At 37.0% G+C, this 23,752-nt stretch overlaps 1 protein-coding gene across 1 annotated transcript in view; it reads right to left on the minus strand.

The window, feature by feature from the left end:
* Positions 1-11,789: 11,789 nt before the first annotated feature.
* LOC100717473 (liver carboxylesterase 1-like) overlaps positions 11,790-23,752 on the minus strand; it is a 29,335-nt gene continuing 17,372 nt past the window's right edge. Inside the window, 7 exon segments of the mRNA XM_003471972.4 lie at positions 11,790-12,070; positions 12,072-12,215; positions 12,507-12,579; positions 13,500-13,631; positions 18,901-19,048; positions 19,307-19,387; positions 20,834-20,974. Of these exon segments, the coding sequence (XP_003472020.4) occupies positions 12,037-12,070; positions 12,072-12,215; positions 12,507-12,579; positions 13,500-13,631; positions 18,901-19,048; positions 19,307-19,387; positions 20,834-20,974 (753 nt within the window). The 3' untranslated portion in view covers positions 11,790-12,036.

Genomic DNA, 23,752 nt, shown 5'->3' on the forward strand with positions numbered 1-23,752 from the left:
GGGTGCCAAGATGTTGGGATCTGTGCATAGACCCCAGTCTCCCAAATGGGCGCATGATGAAGGCTCAAAGGAATGAGGCACACAGCGTGGTCTTAGGGCCGCAAGAAGAGTGAAATCCTCAGAGGAGCTCCTAACTCTGCTAGCCAGCTGGCCGACTGATGCTAGGCAGCCTCTGTTTAATCAGAACAAGCAAGGAGTTGAGTGGTCAGTGAAGAAAACCTGAAAAAGATTGAGCTCATTCTCAGTTCAGTCATCCCTGGGCCATGCCATAGCCCTGCACATGTATTCAGCTTCAATGCTCTCCAAGAGAGAGACATCAGAGGCACATGTGCAGAGAAGGTCCATGTTGTGCAGAGGAAAGACAGTTTTTGCAAGTCATGGAAGAAGGCCTCAGAGAAAACCAATCTTAATGGCACCTTGACCTGGAAATTTCATCCTAAAGAGCCTTAAGAAAATAAATTCCTGTTGTTTAAGCCACCCAGGGTGTACTACATGCTTATGGCAGCAAAAGCAGATTAATACATGATACCACTCCCAATTCTTTCCTTCTTACCAAGGTAAAATCAACATCCAAAAATGAGAAAGTATTGCCTAAGATACATTCCACTTCATTGGTAAAGTAGGACAAGAGCTTGAAGCTTTTGTCTTCTGCTATATGGTGACTGACAACTGTTATTCATGTTCAGTACATCAGGGAGGTATTTTAACCTCACGATATATGTCAAGCCCAGATACTTTGGTTTGTACATAAGTGTATTGTTGGCTCACTGACTCAGGATGAGGAAGGGAGAGAGAAAGGATTAGGAAAGGTCAAGGGAGATGCTATATATCTGGGGAAATGAATTATATTTTGCACAGTCACTAAGCAAGCCTGCATTTTCCCACAATAGATCTGTACTGACATCAAAGAGCATTGGGCAATCAACAGCTATGAATCAAATGACACTCTCAAAAATGCTCAAGACCACAGATTCTGTCTGAAATACAGTGTACAGAGACCTGAATTCACAAACAGATGTTCATTACCACTCATTCCGCGCGCGCGCACACACACACACACACACACACACACACACACACACCAAAGATTGGTAAGGGAGAACTCTGTGATGGGCAAAAGACTTTGTGAGAGCCTTAGAATCAGTACTACAATGATCATACATAGCCCGAAGTTGGGGGGGGGGGGAAAGTCCTCTCCTTTATCTAGGAGAGAAAAAATAACTCATAGAGAGCACCACCGTAAAAAGTCCTCCTCTCTTTTAGAGGATTTGGATGGTCTTACTAAATAGACAACAAAGTTGTTTCCAATTATTTAACAGATTACACACACATGTGCACATGTGCTTGTGCGCAAACACACACACACACACACACACACAGGCCTACTAAGCATATTGTCCTTTGCTTCATCCAACTGGTATTTACAACGGCCCTGGTTCTCAGTCTAGAATGGTTGTTTGATGTATTTTTATGACAGCATAAAAGAAATGAATTATCTTCAATCAACTGTGCAGTTATATACCAACTAAATCTGCAAAACAACAGAAGCCACACCTAGACCTGGCCAGGAACAAGGTCAGATGCTCATTCCTGGCTCATCATGACTCTGCAGAAATTAAGGGTGTAATCAGAGTCCAATAAGCCTCGACTCAGGTCTCAAGTAAGAGTGTGTCTAATTTCCCAGTGTCACTTTATCTGCTTAAGTGGTAGTTGACTGTGATTATTGCTTTCAGTTGGGGAGTGTCATAAGGTTTCCTACATGGAACAATATGCTCTATGAGTGGAATCCTAACAACTAGACTTAAATCTTAAGGAACTGAGAACTTGGGAAAGTAGGTGGCTCCAAATGAACACCCAAGAACCTACACATTCATTAGTTTACTCACTAGATATATGGAGTGCACATGTTAGGAAAACTATTAGCAAGAGCAAGCCATGTTCAGCTTACTCCTTCTTTCAGCTTTGGAAGTGACAGGTGATACTGTGGTGGAAAGTGATGCCCTAAGATATTGGAAGTATGGGATCTACCAGGTGACATTAGGGGATAATTGTGGAAAGAGGTTAGAGGAGCGTAGCTGTGAATGAGTTGCTCTCTCGTGTGTCATTCACTAAGTTCATGTTGGTGAATCTATAACCCTATGACATGTCCCAGTGTGGCCTAAATGAAGGCCATGTTTCTGGAACACTCCTTGTTCTCATACTAATGTCAGATTTTTGACAATGTGAAAGTCACCAGAGTCCCAGAGGAGTTGCTGTGATAAAATAAAAATAAAATAAATATGCCATGTGGTTATGAAGAAAAGGAATCTCATCAAAGTATGACTTGAGAAGAAAACTGTCACAAAAGACTGGCAAAACAAAAACCTGGCTAAAGGCCACCATGACCTCATGTAAAAAATACTTCTTTGAGGCTAGCACTAGAAAATGTCCAAACTTGGACTAGTGCTCCCCTTGCTATGGAACCTTCAAACCACTGTTGCTAATTCTTGTGGCCAAGGATTATTGTTTCAAAATGATTATATAATCCTCTTGATTTTATCTTTAAATTTCCTTTACAGCCTTTTGAATATGCCTGTGACACCATATCAGAATACCATCTGTGATAGTTCAGTAGTTTTTAAAAATGGATTGTCTCTTTTTACTTTACCTCACTCATTGAAAGAGAGATTTATATCATTTCAATAAATCTAAGACCTATATGGCTTATGATAAATTAAAGGTAAGCATGGAAAATATGCTACATTTCCTATAAATTAAAATAATATTAAAAAAATAAACGCAGTAATAGCTGATTTAGTTTCTAAAATTGTATACCACAAAATAAGTCACTCACTGTCAAAACCTAACTATAGGCTGACAGGCACTTAGAGATATGAAGATAGTAACAACATTGATCAACAACCATTTAGGTTATAGGTATCAGGCTTGTCTCATTCACAATGCAGGTATGCTGGAGCAGTGGAATAGGATGCCAAGAGACTGAAGAAAAATCTTATAAATCTGCACTAAACCATATTTAGTCCTTGGTTCTCATTTGTTAACCTCTGATCTACATTAGGATCATTTTGAGAGATATCTAACTGATGATTCCTAAGGTTGTCATTGGTGCTGAACAGTCAGCTGAAGGGGTGGAGGGAGAGTGAGTACAAAGTTTTTCAGAGTCCATCCCAAATACAGTTCTGTTCACTTCTACTGATATTTCATTGGAGGAAACAGTCACAGGATCAATGTCATCACAAGAAAACCTGAAAAACGTGGTGTGCATATGTTTCCAAGAAATTGTGATAGATTGTAATGAATGCCCAGCAATAACTGTCACTAACATTAACCATTCAATTATTCTCACATTGAAAGGTCATTTGTGTGATGAAATTTCTAGAATGCTTTTTGGACTGGATCAGGCTGGAGCAGAGTTGTGGGTCTTCTGAGATTTCTAAATTCATTACCTATGCTCTTGCTATTTTTCCTCCTGTGGAGGCAGGCCAGAATCATAATGAGTTTGCAGTGGGTGAATGGGTGGTAGAATTATTCAAAACACAGTCTCCCTTCATTCTTTCAGCCATAAGAAGAAGAGATTCTCAAGGAATTTTCAAACTACTCACCTACAAACTGTATTATTTGAGATGAGGTCTTACTGTGTGATGCAGGCTGATCTTGACTTCCTAGGCTCAAGTGATTCTCCTGCATCAGCTCCTAAAATGAGACTGCAGGTATACAGGGGGCTCAGACAGAAAATCATTTTAACAAACCTAATCATGCACATTAAATCATACATGTTCAACCCCAAAATCTCAATTGCACCCATGAAATAGGCACATATTTTTACCATGACTATGCTACTAATAGTAATACTAAATGTGGGCAAGAGTACAGGTGAATATATTTTATGGTGGAGGGCAGCTATCGTAACACTTAAAATCTATCCTAATGCGTAGGAGAGAGTCTTTCCTGTAGACGTGCATATTAGCTGTATTTTTATTTTGTACTGGTTCAGTGGATGGAAGAATTATTCAAAATGCCTTGACATTTGAACCCCAGCTGATATAAACCTATTCTTAGAATCTTTAAGCTATTTACCTGTGACTGGGTTTTTCATATGTAAATTAATCCACCCAGAGCCTAGAAAGCTTCCTTTATGACTCTTTCACTTGCTGGATCACTGATTCCCTGCCCTACTCACTACAGGGACTGGTGCCAGAGGGAACAGATCCATGCCCTAAAGACAACTGAAATTCTTCAAATCAAAGATCACTTCAATCTTTGCATGTTCACCATGTCTCTTCTTTCTTACACAAAGCATAATAAAAGTTTACCCCTCACCTCATCATCACTTCTTGCTGAACTCAGCATTCCTGTATGGCACCTGCCACTTAAGGCCTGGAGTGTCCCCTCCTGTGGAAACAGTGATTGACAAACTCTCTTTCCAAGGACAATCATCTCTTGGTCTGTGAGCTTGGTCACACTTAAAAAACAATAAATCCAAAATTGGTAAAACACTGATCTTTATCAATAATTCTGGGTAAGTCCAAAGAGGAATATATCAGATCTTCACCTTAGTGAAGCTGACAGTCATAAACATCTGACATAATCAGAATGAGCAGAATAGTAAATACTTAATCAATTAATGTTATACAATATAGGTATAAAAATGTAGAAAATATTATTTTGAAATATTTTGGGGAAAGTGATTTACCATTTTCTTTTAAAAAAAAGGAGATCATATAATTTCTGTTCTCTCCTCAAATTCATCTAAAAAGACAGAAAAATAAAGTTAAATATACCAACCCACATGTACAAACATATTACAGAGGAGACAACATTTCAGAAGCCGGAAGGAGGACAGAGCAGTGAGAACTATGTTTAAAGCAGAGGAAATGAAAGTCATTGAGAAGAAAGGAAGAAAATCTCATACAAATAGGAGAGTAACATGGAGACAAAACATTCTCCCAGCACTCAACAGTAATATCAAGCTAAAAAATGGGAAGTGGAAATATACATCGTGTACATCCATGCAGAGTGCAGCTTTCCCCTTTAAAATCCTTCCAAGGAGAAAATTTTCCACAAATTCTCTGTCTTTTAATCTTACATAGATAATTTGAATGACCCTTAAAGCTCTGACCACTTACTTACATCTGAATATCAAACGATCCTTCACCAACGTCAGTATATAATGTGATTTCTGTCCAGAAATCAATGAGTCAAAGAAAGAAGTTTTTGAAGTCACAAATAAAGAGGACTGCAATAAAGAGGACTTTAATGGAGTCCTTGCCTGGCCATCTAATTTGTGGTCATGGAGATGGACCAGGTTAGCCTGACTCATACTACCAACAAGACACCAAGGATCCTCTTTTCTTCATTGAAAGATTTATTTGAGTGAATACCACTCCATAAAACATTCCCTAAGCCAAGCCAATTAGGAAATATAAGGTCATGAATAAAAGTTCGTATCCCTTGCCTCATCATCACTTCCTGATGAACTCAGGATCCCCATATGGCAAGGGGCAGCAATTCTTCTGAAAACTCCAAGTATTAAAAAGCAATGTAAAGTGATTCTTCCTCTTCTGATAGGAGTGCAAGTTGGTACAACTTTGATGGAAAAAATATTTGAAGTATCTGCTACTGCTAACATATGGAACCTTTATGATCAGCAAAGCCATGCTTAAGTATCACTACATGAAAAGTTTCTGCATATAGTCCTTACAAAACAAGTTCTAGCTGAGCATAGGGCATGCCTGTAAGCCAAGAGTGCAGCAGGCATGTCATGAGTTCAAGGCCAGCCGAAGCCACAGAGTAAGCTCAAGCCTGGCTTGAAATACATAGTGAGACTCTGGCTCAGATCACAAATGGCAGGTTATGGACTATTCATGATAGCATTATTTGTAATAACCTCAAAACAGAGACTATCTGTAATGGACTGAATTACATCACTCCCCAAATTCCACTGTTGAACAATCAACAACCAAAGTAAATGTATTTGGAAGATGGGTGTTGGTGGAGGTAAGTAAATCTGAGTAGGACATAAGGATGAGGTCCTAGTCAAATAGAATTGATTTAATGTCCTTAGGGGAATAGGCCTGAATCCAGCAACACATTCATTACTTTTCTACTGTAAATTTGCACTTTAGCATTATAGTCGTCAGCTGTGCACTTATGTATCTTTTTCTGAAGGACATGGGAAGTGATCTATATATTTAATCACTTGATATGATGAGCATCAAGGGATGTGCACATGTACAAAAGTGTCAAAACAGGATTTTGACACACCTTCATGCTCTAACTGGTTTTTCATATATTTACCCCAGCATTATAGTGTACAGTAAACCCACACCACTACAGGATTTGTTGTATTAAAAAGTTCTCTTTTGATTTTTCTGGCAGAAGTATCTCAGTTCAATAAAATGCCATATAAAAACAGACTTACAAGTTTTGGAAGAGGTCAAAATGGAATCATCAGATTACTCATACATAGATAATAAAGATGATGCATTATGATAAAATCCATGCTTTCATCAAAGAAGAGTGGGTATGCAGCAATGATGATTGTACAATGATGATGATGATGATGACTTTGACACTGTGACAGTGACATGGAACAGGAATTAAGCAATACAGACACAGGGAATGCAGAACTCCTTGATTTGATGACAACCAAAACAGCCATGTATATAACATACATATATGACTGATCAAAATGCTGTGAAAGAACCATGCAACTAACTGAAACAATCTAGTGCTCGAACTAGAGCTAAAAATGTGAAGGTCTTGGCAGAGGTGAAACATGATGGATAGAATTCCAGGACTAACATTCAATGTTGAAAATTGTAACTGTCAAAATAATAAAAGATGCTGTGAAATACACAAAGGCTAAAGTGCAAATAAAACATTCTATAGGCACTAATAGCCATGTTAAAATGTGTTTATTATAACAATTCCCTAACTAAGTTGAAAGTATTCATAGGTCTGCTGTACTTAGCACAGATTTGTCATAGTGATTGTAAGAATGTAAAAGATACACAAAAAAGTGATGAGTTAGAATATGGCATAAAAATGTTTTGCTCTTGTAGTTGCAAACACATTAGTCTTTCCAAAACTTAGTCATGAAATCCTTATTCATATAGCAATAAACCAAATGATGTTATGAACAGACTTGTTGCTCCCATCTCTCAAAATAGTTGCAATGTCATATTCAACAACTGGGTTTACCAACTGATATTACATTCACTAACAGAGCACAAGAAAATGTACACAGGAACAAAGCAGAAATTCCAAATGAAATACTGCAATTTTGAAGAAGAAAATTGTACAATACAATGTTTGAATTTCAGAAAGATATAATATTGGCCTTGTATATGACAAAAAAAAGCAAACTGGTACACTGATATCAACAATAGGAAAATCTTGATAAAATACAAGCCTGAGATGAGATCTTTCTGCAGCAAAACCAAAGACAGAGTACACATTGTTGATGAGTTGTGCAACTATGAGGTCACTTGAAATGCAAAACATTGGCCAGTAGTTGTGTCTTACTTTATCCTAAACGTATGTGGCATAAATAGTTTGATAATTTACAAGGATAACAAGTGCAAAATATCGCAGAAAATTTTTCTTAAAGGATAAGAGATCATTTATAGTAGAGGAAAACCAAAATGTTTTTGCAACAAGAACTATGCAAAAACATTGAGGGACACACTGGTGAGCTGATAGGTGACAGGCAGGCACAGCATCACAAGGACCTACTATGGCAACAGGAAAACAAACATATCAACTGCCCCCTACAAAAAAGTACAGGAAAATAAAACATACATATTCTCAGTGTAAGTGATAACTGTGTGTGGACTGCCTTGGCTGTGACAGTTACAGCAAAGCTTATTTCTGAGGTAGACTTTTGTTTGTGTTTACACTGGACTTCACATGAGTTTTTAATTTTGATGTAATCTTTTAAGTTTTGTAAGGAAGTAAACAGATGATGTGAAAATATTGATGTCTATTCTAAGCACATTACATATTTGACATTGTATTTTATGGACATCTTATTTCCCTGAAAAGTGCATCTTGTGCAATATAGTAGGAAGCTCCTGACAAAACAGGAATAGAAGAGAGGTGACAAGACTGCCACATAGAAAAGGGAGTTAAGCACACATGCAGTCAGTGTAAGGGAGACACGTACATGGGACATTCAGTTGCAATGTATGAAGACTGGCTTGTGTGTGACAGTTGAAGCAAAGCTTATTTTTATGGTAAATTTCTACTGGTATTTTCATTGTAGTTCATGCAAGAATTTATTTTTGATGTTATCTTTTAGATGCTGTAAATAAGTACACAGCTGATATGAAAAAGTTGATGTCTATTCTAAATGCACAATACATAGTAAGAATTTAATAATTTACTTATTGATATTTTATGTTCCTGTTAACTACATAGTATACAATATAATAAAAGCCTTCTGACAAAACAGCAAGACCACTGCAATGTTAAGTATGTTCAACAAAAAGGCTAGGAAAGCAAAAGACATGTGATGTGTGTATGGAACATGCTGTGGTCATTTGTGTAAACTATCTTCAGTGTGATGACTGAAGTACAGATTTTTTTATAGAGTGCTATTGATATTTTCATTGTAGTTCATATGGGAATTTATTTCTGATGATCTAGACATATACCAAAAACTAGGCAATGTTCAAAATTGTGATGCAATTTTATAAACAATAAACCTCAACAATATTAAAACCTCAATACTTTGTTTTTGTGATTTTTCCTTTTAAATACTCATTGCTTACTATAAGTAAAATTCATAAAATTAAATAATTCATTAATAGAAATATTCTAGAAAATAAATAGACCCACATTTATGCATCTTGATAACAAGATTAGTCTTATATTAGTCTAATATCTCAAGGGCTACAAAGAAGAACAGATATGAGAATGATCCTCCCCCTTACACATACACACACAAGCACACATGCACACACACACACACACACACACTCACAAAACAAAATTCATATAATAGCTCAATAAGTGAAAAGGGCTACAAACCACAAAGAAAGTCCTCACCAGAATCAAATCATCTGGCACTTTGGTGTGAAATCTCTAGTAGGCAGCACTATGATAAAATGAATTTGTATTGCTTTAGCCAAACTGCCTGTGGTAACTCATTATGGTCATTTGATCAGATTAATACGTTATGCAAAGGCTCACTGTTTATGAACAAATGATAGTTCATTTCCACCATAAATAATTTACACACTTATCAGGAACAAACTGCAACCATGTACAACAATCAAGAAGAGTCTCACAAAATTAAGAGGAAGGCTTCTTGGAACATAACTAAGTCATTGAGAGCATCATGCTCAGGACAGAGTAGTACAACATAGTCTTCATATGACCAGGATAGTTCTAGTAAAGGAAGATTATAAAACAAAGTAAGTGTGGTCCTTGCCAGTTCTGCTCTTTTCTGAACATACTCTGACCATTGAAAAGTTATAAAGCCCCAGTGCAGGCAAGCAGAAGCCAGCAACATGCTCTTAAATCTCCATAAATGAGAGATATATAATTCTCTTTTCCTTATACAGTACCCAACCTTGAGGAGTAGATTACAGCAACAGCAAATGGCCTAACCTGAACTCCCTTTTCCTCTTCCCAAATGTTGTAGAGAAATATGACACATCATATGATATTGGTTTCTAATTGAAGTGTTAGTATGGTTTCTGTTCTGTACAAGTACCAAAATATCTCCCTGCCAACAGCTCTGGAGCCTCACCACAAAGAGAAGCCCACTTTCTCTGTTACAGTGCTGCTCTCTACTGGACACTGAGAAATACACAGGGGAAGTTATGTTTTTCCTTGAAGTTTTGTGAGCTAATTCATTGGGTCCACGATCAGAGAGAGCAGGAAAGTTTTTAAAACAAAATCTTAATTTTATAGTAAGAAAATGATTGGATGTTTTATGTTCTTAGAAGGATGGAACTATTGACATGACCATGACATATAATACATAGTCTGATTGCTTAAGAGCATGAAACCATGTGGCTTTTTTAAAAAATGTATTTGAACAGTTGAATATCATAGCCCATACCTGTAATTTTAGGACTCTGGAAGTCTGAGGCAGGAGTATTGCCAGTTTGAGTCCTATGTGGAAAATCAGTGATTTAGCTAGAATCTGTCTCAAAACAAAAATGAAAAAAAAAAAAAAAAACTGAGCAGGTAGCTAAGAGTGTAGGCAAGGCCTTAAATTCAGTCCCCAGAAGAGGGAGACAGACAGACAGAGACAGAAAGAGAGACAGAAAGAAACCAAGAGACAGTGACAAAGACAGAGAAATTCATAAAGTATAAGAAAAATAATTCAAAAATGCTGGCATTTGACTCTATCTTTTGCAAATCTGGGGGCAATAAACAATACCAATAAACAAAAGTAGTCATTTCCAAAATTACTTATTGAATTCTGCCCATAAATATATAGGATGTTGTATATGACCAGTCTCATCAACTTGATTTTTTTGTTTTTTGTTTTGGGTACTGGAAATCAAACTCAGGGCCTCGTGCGTGCCGGGCAAATGCTGTGCCACTAAGCTATTTCACCAACTTGGAAAATATACATGTCATGCCAGTCAGAGTCAGTGATTCTGAATCAAAGCTGTGCATCAGAAGGCCTGAAAACTGAAAAAATGAATGGATGTACAGGTCCTATCTGAGACCCTAGAAAATTTTACTTCATCTGCACAGAAGAGTAACCTGATCACTGAAATTTTGAATAATCCCTCCAAATAATTTTTCTACATTTGTTTGCCTAATAAATGTAACCATTTTAGTATCTGCACAGTGTATCTGTTTTTTCCCTACATTTGGCTTATTTCTGTATGTTTATAATGTATTTTCATCAACAGTGTGCTTTGCAAGTCAAGACTAATGATACCACACTCCTTCCCCCAAAAAAGATGAAAAAATTTATTCCACACATTCTTGCAGTATTTGGTATGGAGAATAAAAGCCTACATGGCTTAAGAGAGCAAAGAAAGGCAGTGGCTATGGATACCAATGCGTTCGGTGAGGGGACATAGTAAGATTTGTGAGGTTTGCATCTTCCACTGACTCCAAAGGAGGAGGTATCCAGACTTTCTTAAAAGCTTCTCCAGATAAAGATCAAGAGGGGTCAAGGGAAATGTTGAGATTCAAAACTTTCAGCAGACAAATGTCAAGAATGTGAATCACTTTTACATTGCACAAGGAGGTTTTTGTTAACATGGTACCTAGCAACTAGTGATACCTACTGAGGAATGCTTTCTATAATCCTGGTCTAGTCTGAAAGATGAGGACCCTGGGTCCTGTAGCTGTCTTTCTCAGTGAAATTGCCCCTCTCCAGCAACCAAAGATCTCTAAGGATTTTGATCCAGAAACCTCTCATGCCAAATTGGAAGAAATAATTTTTAAATTTTTGTTTTTTCTTCCTCAAAAGTTCTTCACAGAGGTTCTGAGGAAGTGCATTTTCACTGCTCTTTGCCTAATGGCTTTAGAATTCTATTTTTCAGAAAAGAGTCTGAGCATAACTCTGTGCCACACAATGAGGATAGGCTTTCTCTCATCTTCCTACCTGCCCCAAATCTTTCTCACAAGCAACTGACACATATTGGTGAAGAAGAGTCTGTGATAAGCGTAAACTCCCCAGTAGAACTGTGGTTCTCAAGAATTTCATAATCTCATTCTAGTCTACACTTGGTCTTTAGGACTTTTATAAACTTTTTAAAGAGATTCTCATAAGTATGATTACATCAAGCACCTGTAGGAAGAAGTCATCCTTATCTCTTTGAGAATAATTGATTTATTTCCACCTCATAACACAGATACTGATTATTTTGTCCAAAATAACATTTATCTCCAAATTGGGACTAGAGTGAAAATGTTACCGATCACTGGATTCTACCCAATACCAACAAACAATTCTTCAGCCTCTAAAATAAGATGCCACTTTGGCCTGCAAACGGGATCTGTCCAATCCAAATGTGTTGATTGCTCCAGGTTCCTGAAACTAGGTGAGCCTCCTATTCAGAGCTCAATGCCTGCTTCTTGAGGTGGCTTCTGCCTTCTTGGCTAGAAGCTGGGTCCAGAAGGTCACTTCTTTGTCTTTCAGTTTGTGGGCAGCCTGGATGGTGGCACCAATCTGCAGGTATCCTTCCTTTTGGTCATACTTTGGCCAGTTAGGTAGTCCCTCCCCATTGGGATTCCTGGAAACAGAATTGATTAGAAAGTATCCAAAGAGCTTGGTAGATCCCACATTTTCCCTAAGATTTTTGAATTTTCCCTGGTTTAGATCTACAACAAGGGCCATGAAGATCTACAAACAGGGAGATCCTCCTGGGGCATCTTGTGTATTTACAGTGTATTGTCATGACCAGAGGGTTGTGGTCAGGGTTTAGGGTTTGATCACTCAGTTCTAGAAGACACTCTATCCCCACAAGTATGCCTAATCACACACACCACCTCCAACTCTCTTCTGCCTTCACCAACAGCCTCACCCATTCCGAGCAAAGTTGGCCCAAAATTTCATCATCATCTTGCTGAGGTTTATCTCCTCTTCAGAGGCACCGTCTGTGTAGAAAAAGGAAAAAAATCATTTAACACTCAAAGTGTGGCTGATGGTCCACCAATAATCGTGGCACTGGAGATAGTTAAGAAATACATACTTGTGGCATTTACTCCACATCAAAACTCTACATTGTAAGAGGATCCTGGCTATTTGGTGTGCAATTTAAGCTTAAGAATCATATATATAGGACTCAGCCATGGACACGATGTCCATCTATAGTCTGGCTGCCTTTGTCTTCTGTGTCTACCTCTAGCACCCACATCCTAGAGTTTCCTGTGCCTTATAGAATTACTGGATGTTGTATTCATTTTATTTTCCTGCACACTTTCCATGTTTTTGCAGATGCTGAAATATCACCTCTGTAAAGAATCTTAAGGAACAAAAGGTGAGAGGTGTTTGGGGCACATGAATCATGAGGAACATGAGGTGGAACACAAGTCAAAGGGTACTGAAAGACTGAATGCATTTAGAAAAAGATTTCATTAAGTATCATTATTATACATAATATTGACAAAGATATATGAATTTAAAATATATGAAATGACAGACATAGATATATAAGATATTTGGTTCAAACTTAGCAGTAATTTTAACTTCTCACTTATAATACGCTCCAGTGAGTGGTTATTCTAACAGTGGCATGCTTGCCCTCAAGCAGGACCCTAAAGATGGCGCACTATCCTTTCTTTTGGTATTACAGACCAGAAGGGTTAGAGTGACTATGGCTGGGGCATACAAATATACATATTCCTCCAAGCATGTTAGAACAAGAGAAATGTTGCTCAACCTGTAAGATGAAACCTGTAACATGAAATCAGGAGCCTAAGATGGGGGGAGAAGGAGAAACTTGCTCAAGTCATCAAACCAAGAATGGAACCCAGAGCTTCTAACTCCAAGATCTTAGCCAACAGAGAGCCATTACCTTTTAAAAATGGAGCCCCAAACACTGAGAAGATCTCATCCCCATGGTCTCCTATCACTGTCTTGGGCTTCAAGTCTGATGAGAAGCTTGGTCGATACTGGAACTCATACATGTAGGTTGGGGCTCCAGCATCTGAAAAGATATGGATAATGTGTTCTGTTTACATTACCAGATACACACATGGATGGTTCAAGGTCTTTGGTTCTTTAGAAAACAAATGCTTATCACAAAGGACCAAAAGAGAGTTTCAGGAAAGTTCCTTGATGGGTTTAAGGCTACTGGATGGTTGAGGTAAAATTTGGAATTGAATCAGATATTTATTGAATGAAAGAATGAATTAATGCAGTGAGAAAACCCTTAGATGTCTTTTACTGTTAATTCACTAGTATTTATTCATGTCAAGAATAATGATGTTTGCACTACCTGTTGAGTGTCTACAACCTGGTCCTTGTCTTCTTTGTCTTACTTTCAATTATGCTCAGTGTTTCATCCTTTCTGAGAAGACTGAAGCAAATCAAGCTGTTTTCTGAAAATGAGGATGCTTAAATACAAATATATGCAGGTATTCAACAATCTGTCTTCTGTGTTACAGAAAAGCACAAAACTCAGAGTGAAATGTTGCAGTGACTTTATATGTCCAGTTTTCTTCTTTGGTCAAGGAGTTTAAGGCATTATGTTGGTAATGTGATGGCAAAAAGAGAGAGCCTGGGTTCTCTTGCCTTGTCATTTGCCATGCTTTCTTACCAACAAAGGAAATATTTCCAAGTCCCAAGATGCTACATTTTCTGCCAACTGAATCATGAAAGCCACCAGTTTCTGCCCCTTTAAGACTTACTAATGGACCCTGTTTTTAGAGTTCGTCAGTTTGCTGCAACCATACTGCCCACAAAAAAAGCAAAACCAATAAAAGGAAGCTCAAGAACCAATCAAGCCAGTGAAGAATTTTTCTTTTCTTCTCATGAATATAGTTTGAAAATTAAAAATGCAGAAAAAGTAAAAACAAAAAGCAGAACCATTTTGCTGACCCTTCCATCTGTCACTCAATTATTTTAGAAAGAAACTCAAAATCCAATTATAAAAGAAAGAATTCTTATGAATGAGAGAAATCATTTTAGGCAGTATGCTGCCCCAAATCCTTTTCTTTTATATTTTTAACCTAAAATCATGTAGGCTTATAAAATTTCTATAATCATAATACAAGTATTCAAAAGGAAGAGGAGGCTTTTACAATTGACATTACAGAAAATACGAACTATCATGAAACTACTAAAATCACATACACACAAACTTAATAACCTAGGAAAAATGAATAAAATCCTAGTGCTTTATGACCTACCAATACTGAATCAAGGAGGCAGAGATAATCTGAATGGATTAATAATAAGATTGAATCTGTGACAAAAATTCCCCCATCAAAGAAAATTTCTAGTGGAGATTGGTGACTTCGAATGTTTATCTCAGTTTCATCCCAAAAAGAAATTAAGAGAGACATTTGAAAATTATTTTTATGATGTTAGTGTTTATGATGTTAGTATACTAACACTAAAGTAAAGCAAATACATTAGACTAAAAAAAATTAGAGGCCAATAACCTTTCTGTACATCGATGTAAAGATCTTCCACAGAATTCTACAAATTGAATTCAACAAGAAGATAATCTACCACAATCAAATAGTATTTATCCATACTATACAAAAATTGTGATATATCTTGACACAAACTGAATGACAAGAACCATGATCATCCCCCTCCATGCAGAAAAAAAGAATTTGAAAAGACCAATACCTTTCGTCATAAAAATTTTCACGAAATTACAATACAAAATGTAACTTAACATTACAAAAGTCATATTGAGAAACCTGCTGCTCACATTATTCTCATATGTGAAAGCTTAAAAGCATTTCCTTTTGAATCTAGAGCAAGACAATTGTGCTCCTTGTTGGGACCTCTGTATTTCAGGACCTTGACAAAGCATTCAGATAAGAGAAAGAAACAATAGATTTCCAAAATGATATGTAGATCTGAAGCTGTTACAGTCTGCTGGTGACATGATGATGTAAGTACAAAATCTTACAAACTTCACCAAAATAGAACAAATAAATGAATATCATAATAAAATTAATACCCAAAAGTCAGCAGCATTTTTATACACTAAGAATGAACTATTCAGAACAAAAACAAGAGAATTATATGGTTTACACTAGATATAAAAATAATAACTAGGAATAAATTTAACCCAGGTTGTATCATACATGTACACTGAAAACTATAAAACACTGATGAAAGAAACTGAAGGACACCAGTGTTGGAAAAGCATCCCATATCCATGAATAGAAAGAATGGATACTGTTAAAAGGAACAAACTATCCAAAACAGTCTACTAGTTAGATGAGATCCTTATCTCAATTCCAATGTTGTTCTTCAAGAAAATATAAAACAAAACTCAAAATTATATGAAACCACAAAAAATCATAAGTCCTCAAGGCAACCATGAGCATAAAGAATAAATCTGAGGGGGGCTGTGGATTTAGCTCAGCGGCATAAGCGCCTGCCTTGCAAGCAGGCAGTCGTGAGTTCGATCCCTGGTACCGATGAAAAGGAAAAAGACAGAAAAAAAAAAAAAGAATAAATCTGAGGATACCAAAATATTTGATTTCCAAACTAATATGAGTTTATAACATGGTTATGGTTTAATTAAAACATCATGGTGCTGGTTATAAGCATGCATACACAGATTTACAGATACACACTGATACACTTATACACACACACAGTTCAACTGAGAACTGAGAAAATTTCTCTCCAATAAATAGTGCTGAGGAAACTAGGTTTCTACATGGTTATGGGTGAAATTGGATTCTTATTGTACATTATATAAAACTGAATTAAGGTTTAAAATACACTATCAGACACTCAAAAAGTACTAGAAAAATATAGGATGTATCATAATGATCTGATCAAATAATACTTTTGGATTTAACTCCAAAAAGCATAAGCAACACAAGTAAAAAATACGGAATTATCTCTATCTAAAAACCTTCTATTCAGAAAGAAAAGCAATTAAGAATGCACAAAGAAACTCTATAGATTGAGACAAAAAATTTGAGGTCAGGTATGTAGTAAATGTTTAGTATGCAAAATGTGTAAAGAGTTCAAACATCTCAGTTGCAAGAAAACAAAAACTTCTATAATTAAGCAAAAGATCTGAATTGATATTGGTCAAAAGAAGACATACAAATGAATTTTTAAAAAACTTGTTAAAATGCTCAATACTGCTAAATAATTAGGAAAATGCAAGTTAAAATCACAATGAGCTATCACTTAACCCTCCTCAAAATGGTTCACATCAAAAAAAGCAAAAGCAAAACAGACAAAAGAAAACAAAAATAGCAAGTTTTGGCAAGATAGGTCAAGAAAGGAGACACTGTTAAACTGTTATGTGAATGTAAAACAAACAGGAAATTCCTCAGAACACTAAAATGAGAATTGCCATATGATCCAGCAATCTCACTTACAGGTTACTCCTCAAAGCATTTGAAAGGAGTTTGTTGAAGTAGTGTGTCTGTACCCCCATGTTCACTGTAGCACTATTCACAGTTAGGTTATGAACTCAACCTGAGTCTGTTAATAGAAGAATGGGTAATGACGGTGTGGTATTGTACACACAATGGATTACTATTTTAGCCTTAAAAAGAGAAGAATGTCTGTCTTTTGTGACCACATGTATAAAACTGGAAAACATTTTAAGTGAGATAAATCACACAAAGAAAGAAAAATAGCATATGTTACTACTAATATATGACTCTAAGACATAACTGAAAACCAGAAAAAAAGTGATGGTGATATAGGCTGTATGAGTGGAGGACAGAGATGGTGAAAAGTGCAAAACCTCATAGAAACATTTTTCCTTCTTTTGTTCTTCTTTAGTTTTAATATCTAGTATTGAAGAATATAGTTAATAATAGAGTACTGTACAATTAGATTTATAGAAAAATATTGTTTTCTCACTACAACAAATGTTCAGTTAGGGTGTGTGTTTATCAACTAGATATAATTATTCAAATTTGTATCCACTAATCATAATATATTCATAATTATTGTAGTTTGTGTTTATAATTTGTTACAAATTTATACATTAACTTATAAATATGTAACTTGTCAATTGAAAATCTAAAAAAATTAACTGAATCCTCTGTCTCTCTCTCTCTCTCTCTCTCTCTCTCTCTCTCTTTCCAAAATATTGTATTGTATTCACCTGTCAACCTAAATGGATTTCAAGTTATGCAACTGCAAAAATGAAAAATTGAATGGGGAGTATGAGAATTACTTTTAAGTTTATTAAGTCCTGACTTAAAAATCCTTCCAAAATGTTAGGGAGAAGAGTTTGGAATAAAAAACAATTTATTGGCTTGAGACTTGCTGAGTGAGAAGTAAAAGTAACAAAAAAACAGTTCTGTGACGGCTTTAAAATGGAACTCAGAAAGAACACATCCTTAAATTCAAACACCCATCTGCAGAACGTTGGATCGGTGTCAGAAGGTCCTGTGATAAACCCCATCCTGATCCTTAGCTTGCCAACCTGGCACACACCAATACAGAAAAAAAACCAAGCAGATATTAAAAATGACCAGACCTGCCCCCATCCTGCACCAGCTACTGCCTTCTGCATTTATTTGATGCTCTTACTCCTGGACAACAGGCCTGATCCCATACTTGACTCCTACTCGTCCATCAGATCCAGTAAACCTAGCTTAAATATACCTCTTACTCTGAAAATGTTCCAAGACCCATTATCCAATATTTGCAATCTAGTCCCACATATTACTTCACCCCAGAGAAGGAGCTGCTGTATCCTGGGTTCTGGACAGGTCAATTTTGTTTCCACCTCTAGCATCTATAACTATTTTTCTCAGGATTTTGTCTAGTCACTATAAATTACTTTGTATATGTTTGTGAGAAATCAAAATATAAAATTTACAACCACTTGGAAGAGCCTTCAATCAGGACATGTGAGTACTGGTGAATATATGGCTGGTTCATTGCTGCACAGACAGGACAACTCCAATACGTACCTTCTGCTTGTTTCCCATAACTCTCTGCCTCTGATTTTGCATAATAGGCACATGCTAAGCTCTGCATCATTTTGGTTTCCATTTGCCACTCATTTCATTTCCTTGTCTCTCCCAGCTAATGTTTTCTGTGTTCACTTCCCAAATTAACAATTTGTATTTGGATCCTTTTCTCAGAGTCAGCTCTTGGCAGAGGCAGAACAAGATAGAGCCAGTCCCCATGCCATAAAAAATCAGTTTCTGACCCTCAGAATTTTCTGTATCTGTCAAGATGGAAGGTGAGCAGATCAGAGACCAAAGATGGTGTGCAAGAATCTGTCTTCCAGGACTCACCTCTATGGCCACGGGCCACAGCCACAGATGGGACACCAAACATCAAATCTGCCATTAAGTCCAGGAACAGCTCTCTCTTTTTGACAGGGTCATCTGTCCCACCTAAATACCTCTCGGTGGCCACTGATGTCAGTTCCTCGGGAATATTCTGAAATGAATTAAGACAATGACCACCCACTCTGGTTAGCAATGCAGATTCTCCACCTAGTCAACAAGGCTTCACTGAAGGTGAAATTCTTGAGCCTTATGCATGTCCTCCCTGGATAGTAAAGTGGGAAAGGCAGAAAAATGAGTCAAACCCCAGATTCCAGTACTTTGTCTGCCTTTGAATTGGTCTGTAATTTGTGATAAGCTCCCAGCCCTTCTTTGTTGTTCCCCTAATTCCCATGATTCCCTGCATGCTTACAACAAAGGAGTAGAACTTCCACAAGAGTGATGTGGCCGTCATCTGGTCCAGCTTGCCTTCTGGGATTGAATTTCCCATCAACTGGTAATAGAATGAGCAATCATTTGTGAGTAATCATGAAATACCAGGAAATGAACAAAATCAATGTATAATAAAGCTTCTGCATTGAAAACTTCTAGGACTAGGTTATTCATTACTTTGAAAATATCAATGCAACAAATGGAGAGACTCAGAAACTCAAAGAGGGGAGATATAGATATAGTGATAAAGATATAGATAGTGATAAAAAGGTATAGATATATCTGATTTATATATAACTAGATAGATCTGGATATGGCTGCAAAATAAAAATGGTCAGGCAGGCATCAAGGGATCATTTAGGATTTAGGCCAAGGTATTATTGAATCAGAAGGCTCAAGGACAGAGGATACTGACCATATACCATAGCTGACTGAAAACAAAATCACCATTATGACTTTTATCCTTTGGCACAACCATTGAGGTACTTCTGAAGTGAGAATTTTAGAACTCTTATCATGTGACAACTCTGTCCAATTTTGTGACTAAGACTTTGCCCAAGTTCTGCCCATCTTCTTGTAGGTTAAAGTCCTAACATGACCCTAGACATTAAAATGCTGTCTTGAGAAAGCTCAATACCACTAGGAGAATCCTTGCTCATATGCAAAGGTTATAATCTTCCCTTAGAGAAGTTACCTAAGAAAACAGATGATTATCAGTTTTTCTCTGTTCTCTGAAATGTAAATCTTTGATGCAAAACAGTTTCCTCAAGGCCATAAGAGCTAACATTTTGGGGAAAATGCTTTGAACTTCCTTGATACATAAACAATTGGAAAGATAACTCTTGATATACCTAAGTCTCCATGGGAAGAACAATTCCAAGTTCAGTGGTAGCCTCACTTCAACCTGCACCTAAGCTAAGTCTGTTTCTGCTGCAGAAGAACCTGGGTAAACAAATCCAGTGATGTGGCTATGTGTACTCACCCCTCACATCAAGAGTGCCTTTCTGAACACACCTAGCCTTGAACATCTCCAGCCTTTAGTGTTAAAGATTTGAGTTTATGTCATGCTTGATCTCTTTACTATTGTGATCAAATTACTCAATAAAGCTTGTCTTAGCATTTTAAATAGTGAAAAACCTTTGTTAATCTTTGAACTAGGAAAAGTTCTTCTTTCCTTTTAGCGGATGAACTTATCTCAAGTAGAATATTTCCAAAGTTAAATATTCTCTGAATCTTTCCTATGAGATGCCTGAAAATACGAATGGAGATTTTTGGAAACAGTCCAGCCTATGTCCCCTTGACTCCTCAGCTTCTCAAGATTCCCTTGCACTACCCAGGTGACAAATGTGCATCCCAGGAAAATCTCCTAGGTAAATATCCACTGGTGCCAATATGGAGAGTTGTCCTAAACTCTGAGAAGGATGATCTCCTGGAACCAGAATCCAGGATAATGATGGTGGAATGTGTGGAGGGGATGCATTTGTCTAAGAGGGCTGTGCATACTCACAATTGGAATGACCCAGCCAAACTCTTGCTTGTTGATTCCTACAATATAGGGGACAGTGTTGAAATCCTTTTCAGCCAGCATCTCTTCAGGCATCTTGGGCAGTAGCACTCCATCTATCACAGTGCCCAGTAAGCCATAATGCTAGGGAAGAGAAAAGCATAATGTTTATGGTTACAGTGTCCCTTCATCTCTCTCTCTCTCTCTCTCTCTCTCTCTCTCTCTCTCTCTCTCTCTCTCCAGCTGCTTCAATAAAGATGGAGCCAACACAATAGACTTCCCTGATGGTGAACATTTCACACAGAAACTCAGGGTCCTAAAAAAAAAATCTGTGTCTATGAGACATTAAGGGCAGAAATTTGGGGAACTAGTGGTGAGGTGATGCTGGAAGAAGGAGAGAGAAATTATCACCAAATTAAAATACACATTATTACAATATATATTGTAATATATATGAGTTGATTCTGGTGATTTGTAATAGTTATGTATTTAAAATCACAATGAATGTTGCACTAGTGAGCACATACTGAGTAATCACTCCAAAGGAGATTCCAGAGTTAGCTCTCATCACTTTCATTACTCTTATTTTATAGGTGGGCACTTATTTGAAGGCACATTATATTATGCAAATTTCTTATAAAGCGTTAGTTACATATAAAATATATTTATTATAAAACACCAATTGGGAAGGGCTAAAAATTTTCTAATGTATAAGTTCATCAACAAAGATCAGTTTCTGCTTTTATTCTTTGATCATTTTTCAAGCCTAAATCTTGTAACCTGAACAACTACATCTAAGATAACAGTATGCAGTATATTAACTAGTGTTAAATTCCTATTTTAATTTTTGAAATTCTGTATTGTTTCTACATTTTTTGTTTTGTTTTGTTTTTAAAATTTAAAAAAATCATGACCCTGGGTAATTCTAATTTATTTGATTTTTGATTCTCAACTGTGCCATCTACTGTGCTTGTTATAAATTTATTATCTCATGAGTTCACACATTTAGCTGCTTTTCTATGTTCTTCACAGCTGTTTCACATGTTCTATACATTACATTACCATTTTCAGAATGGCCTCACACATAGATATGAAAATCACTTTCTCTTCTCTTGAATTTACAACATTGTTAACTCATTAACACTGACTCACAGGTAAGGTAATCATAAGTCAACCCTGAATGTAGCCTATCAATCTCATGTGTTTTTCTATATGGTATATCCCGGTGCCTTTGCCTAGGAATAGAAGACAACACTTCAAAACTACACTTGAGAACCATTATAAACCAAGAAATCACTAATGAAAGCAAAAGCACAAAAATGAGGTACTTCCATGACAGAAAGAATACTTCTTAGTATAGGAAAAGGAGCAGTAAATAACTTTCTTGGACCTCACATGGGTACATGGGTATGCTGTGACTAAAGTTGTTCGATGTCCCACACATATGTTCATTGCAGATGACTACAGAAGTCTTACAAGTACTGATTTGGGTTAACACATACATTGTGAATTTCTAGATTTCCAAATTGTTGAGAGTCAGTGGCATGTTATCTATCTATATAGCTGAAGATACTAAGCTTATCACTCAAGGCAACTAAATGAAACTGATTCCAAACTTAAGAGCAATAGAAGATCTAGACAAAGGACAAACCCTGTTTTATTCATCTAACAATACAGAGCAGGTTTGGATGCAAATACTGCTATTGTATACAGGCTATGGAGCTCAAAGAAGGCTGCTCCGGAAACTAGTAAGACAAGTAGCTCACATGAAGAGAGATACGTGCACTGCCTTCGGGAATAGGTTATTGCTAGACATAGTTGGGATCTGGAGATGAAGGCTATTGCCAAATAAAGATATAAATTTTCCAAAAGTGGAAAAGCATGGGACAGAGATGTCAACATGCTTGGTTAATCCCAGGACCATTAATGAGCACTGGGCTTGGAGGAATGCCTGGGGCAGAGACAAGTACCATGGCCAGGTAGTGGAGCGTATTTTTTGCATAATATCTGGCACATCCTTGATCTTTAGTATATTATGAAGTCCAACTCAGTGGAGTAGAAGCACTTTGTCTTGTAAGCAAGAGCATGCTTTTAAGAAAGGGAATGACATGTGCTAACCTTGGTTTACAAGTTAGAACAAGTCTGATAACATCATGGACCATGGAAGTGTGGAGAAAAAGAGAAAGCAGAAGGTAGAAAAAGTGCAGAAGACAAGCAATGAGAAAAATTACCCATGAAAAGCATCCATGGGAAAACACTGATATCAGCAACCACAGAACAACAGTAATGTCTGTTCAGTGGACATTGGTGGCTTTCCTGAGAGGCCATCTCAATTTCTTTTCTTAGGATAGAAAATTCAGGGCCATCTTTCTCCTATCCTTTCCTTGCACCCCAGATCCTGTTCATCAGAAAATCCTGTCAGTGCTTCCCTCAAAAACAACAGGATCAGGGGCTGGGGATTTAGCTCAGCGGCATAAGCGCCGGCCTTGAAAGCAGGCAGTCGTGAGTTCAATCCCTGGTACCGATAAAAAAAAACGAAAAAGCCAAAAAAAAAAAAAAAAAAAAAAAAAAAAAAAAAAAAAACAACAGGATCCTACCGACTTGCTCCAGCCCTGATATAATCCACAAGCACTCCCTGACTGGCCTGCTACATATCACCGTCATCCCAGGTGATCTCTCTGCACCTGTCTTGCTTCTTCTAAATACCTCATCAACACTGCACTCATAGACTTTTGTAAAATTTAATGTATATCACTGCTGCTGTATTTAGAGCCTACTGAGCACCACCTGACTATCTCATGGTGAGTCACAATCCAATTCTCTTCAGTTTCTAGCCTGCCCTTCCCTCACTGCCTCCTCTCCAAATACATTGCCTTCCTCTGTCAGGGCCTTTGCATCTTCCATTTCTTCTGCTGGAACACT

The sequence above is a fragment of the Cavia porcellus genome, unplaced genomic scaffold, assembly GCF_034190915.1.
Source record: "Cavia porcellus strain 051 isolate PalLab524CR breed Dunkin Hartley unplaced genomic scaffold, mCavPor4.1 scaffold_4, whole genome shotgun sequence".
NCBI lineage: Eukaryota > Metazoa > Chordata > Mammalia > Rodentia > Caviidae > Cavia > Cavia porcellus.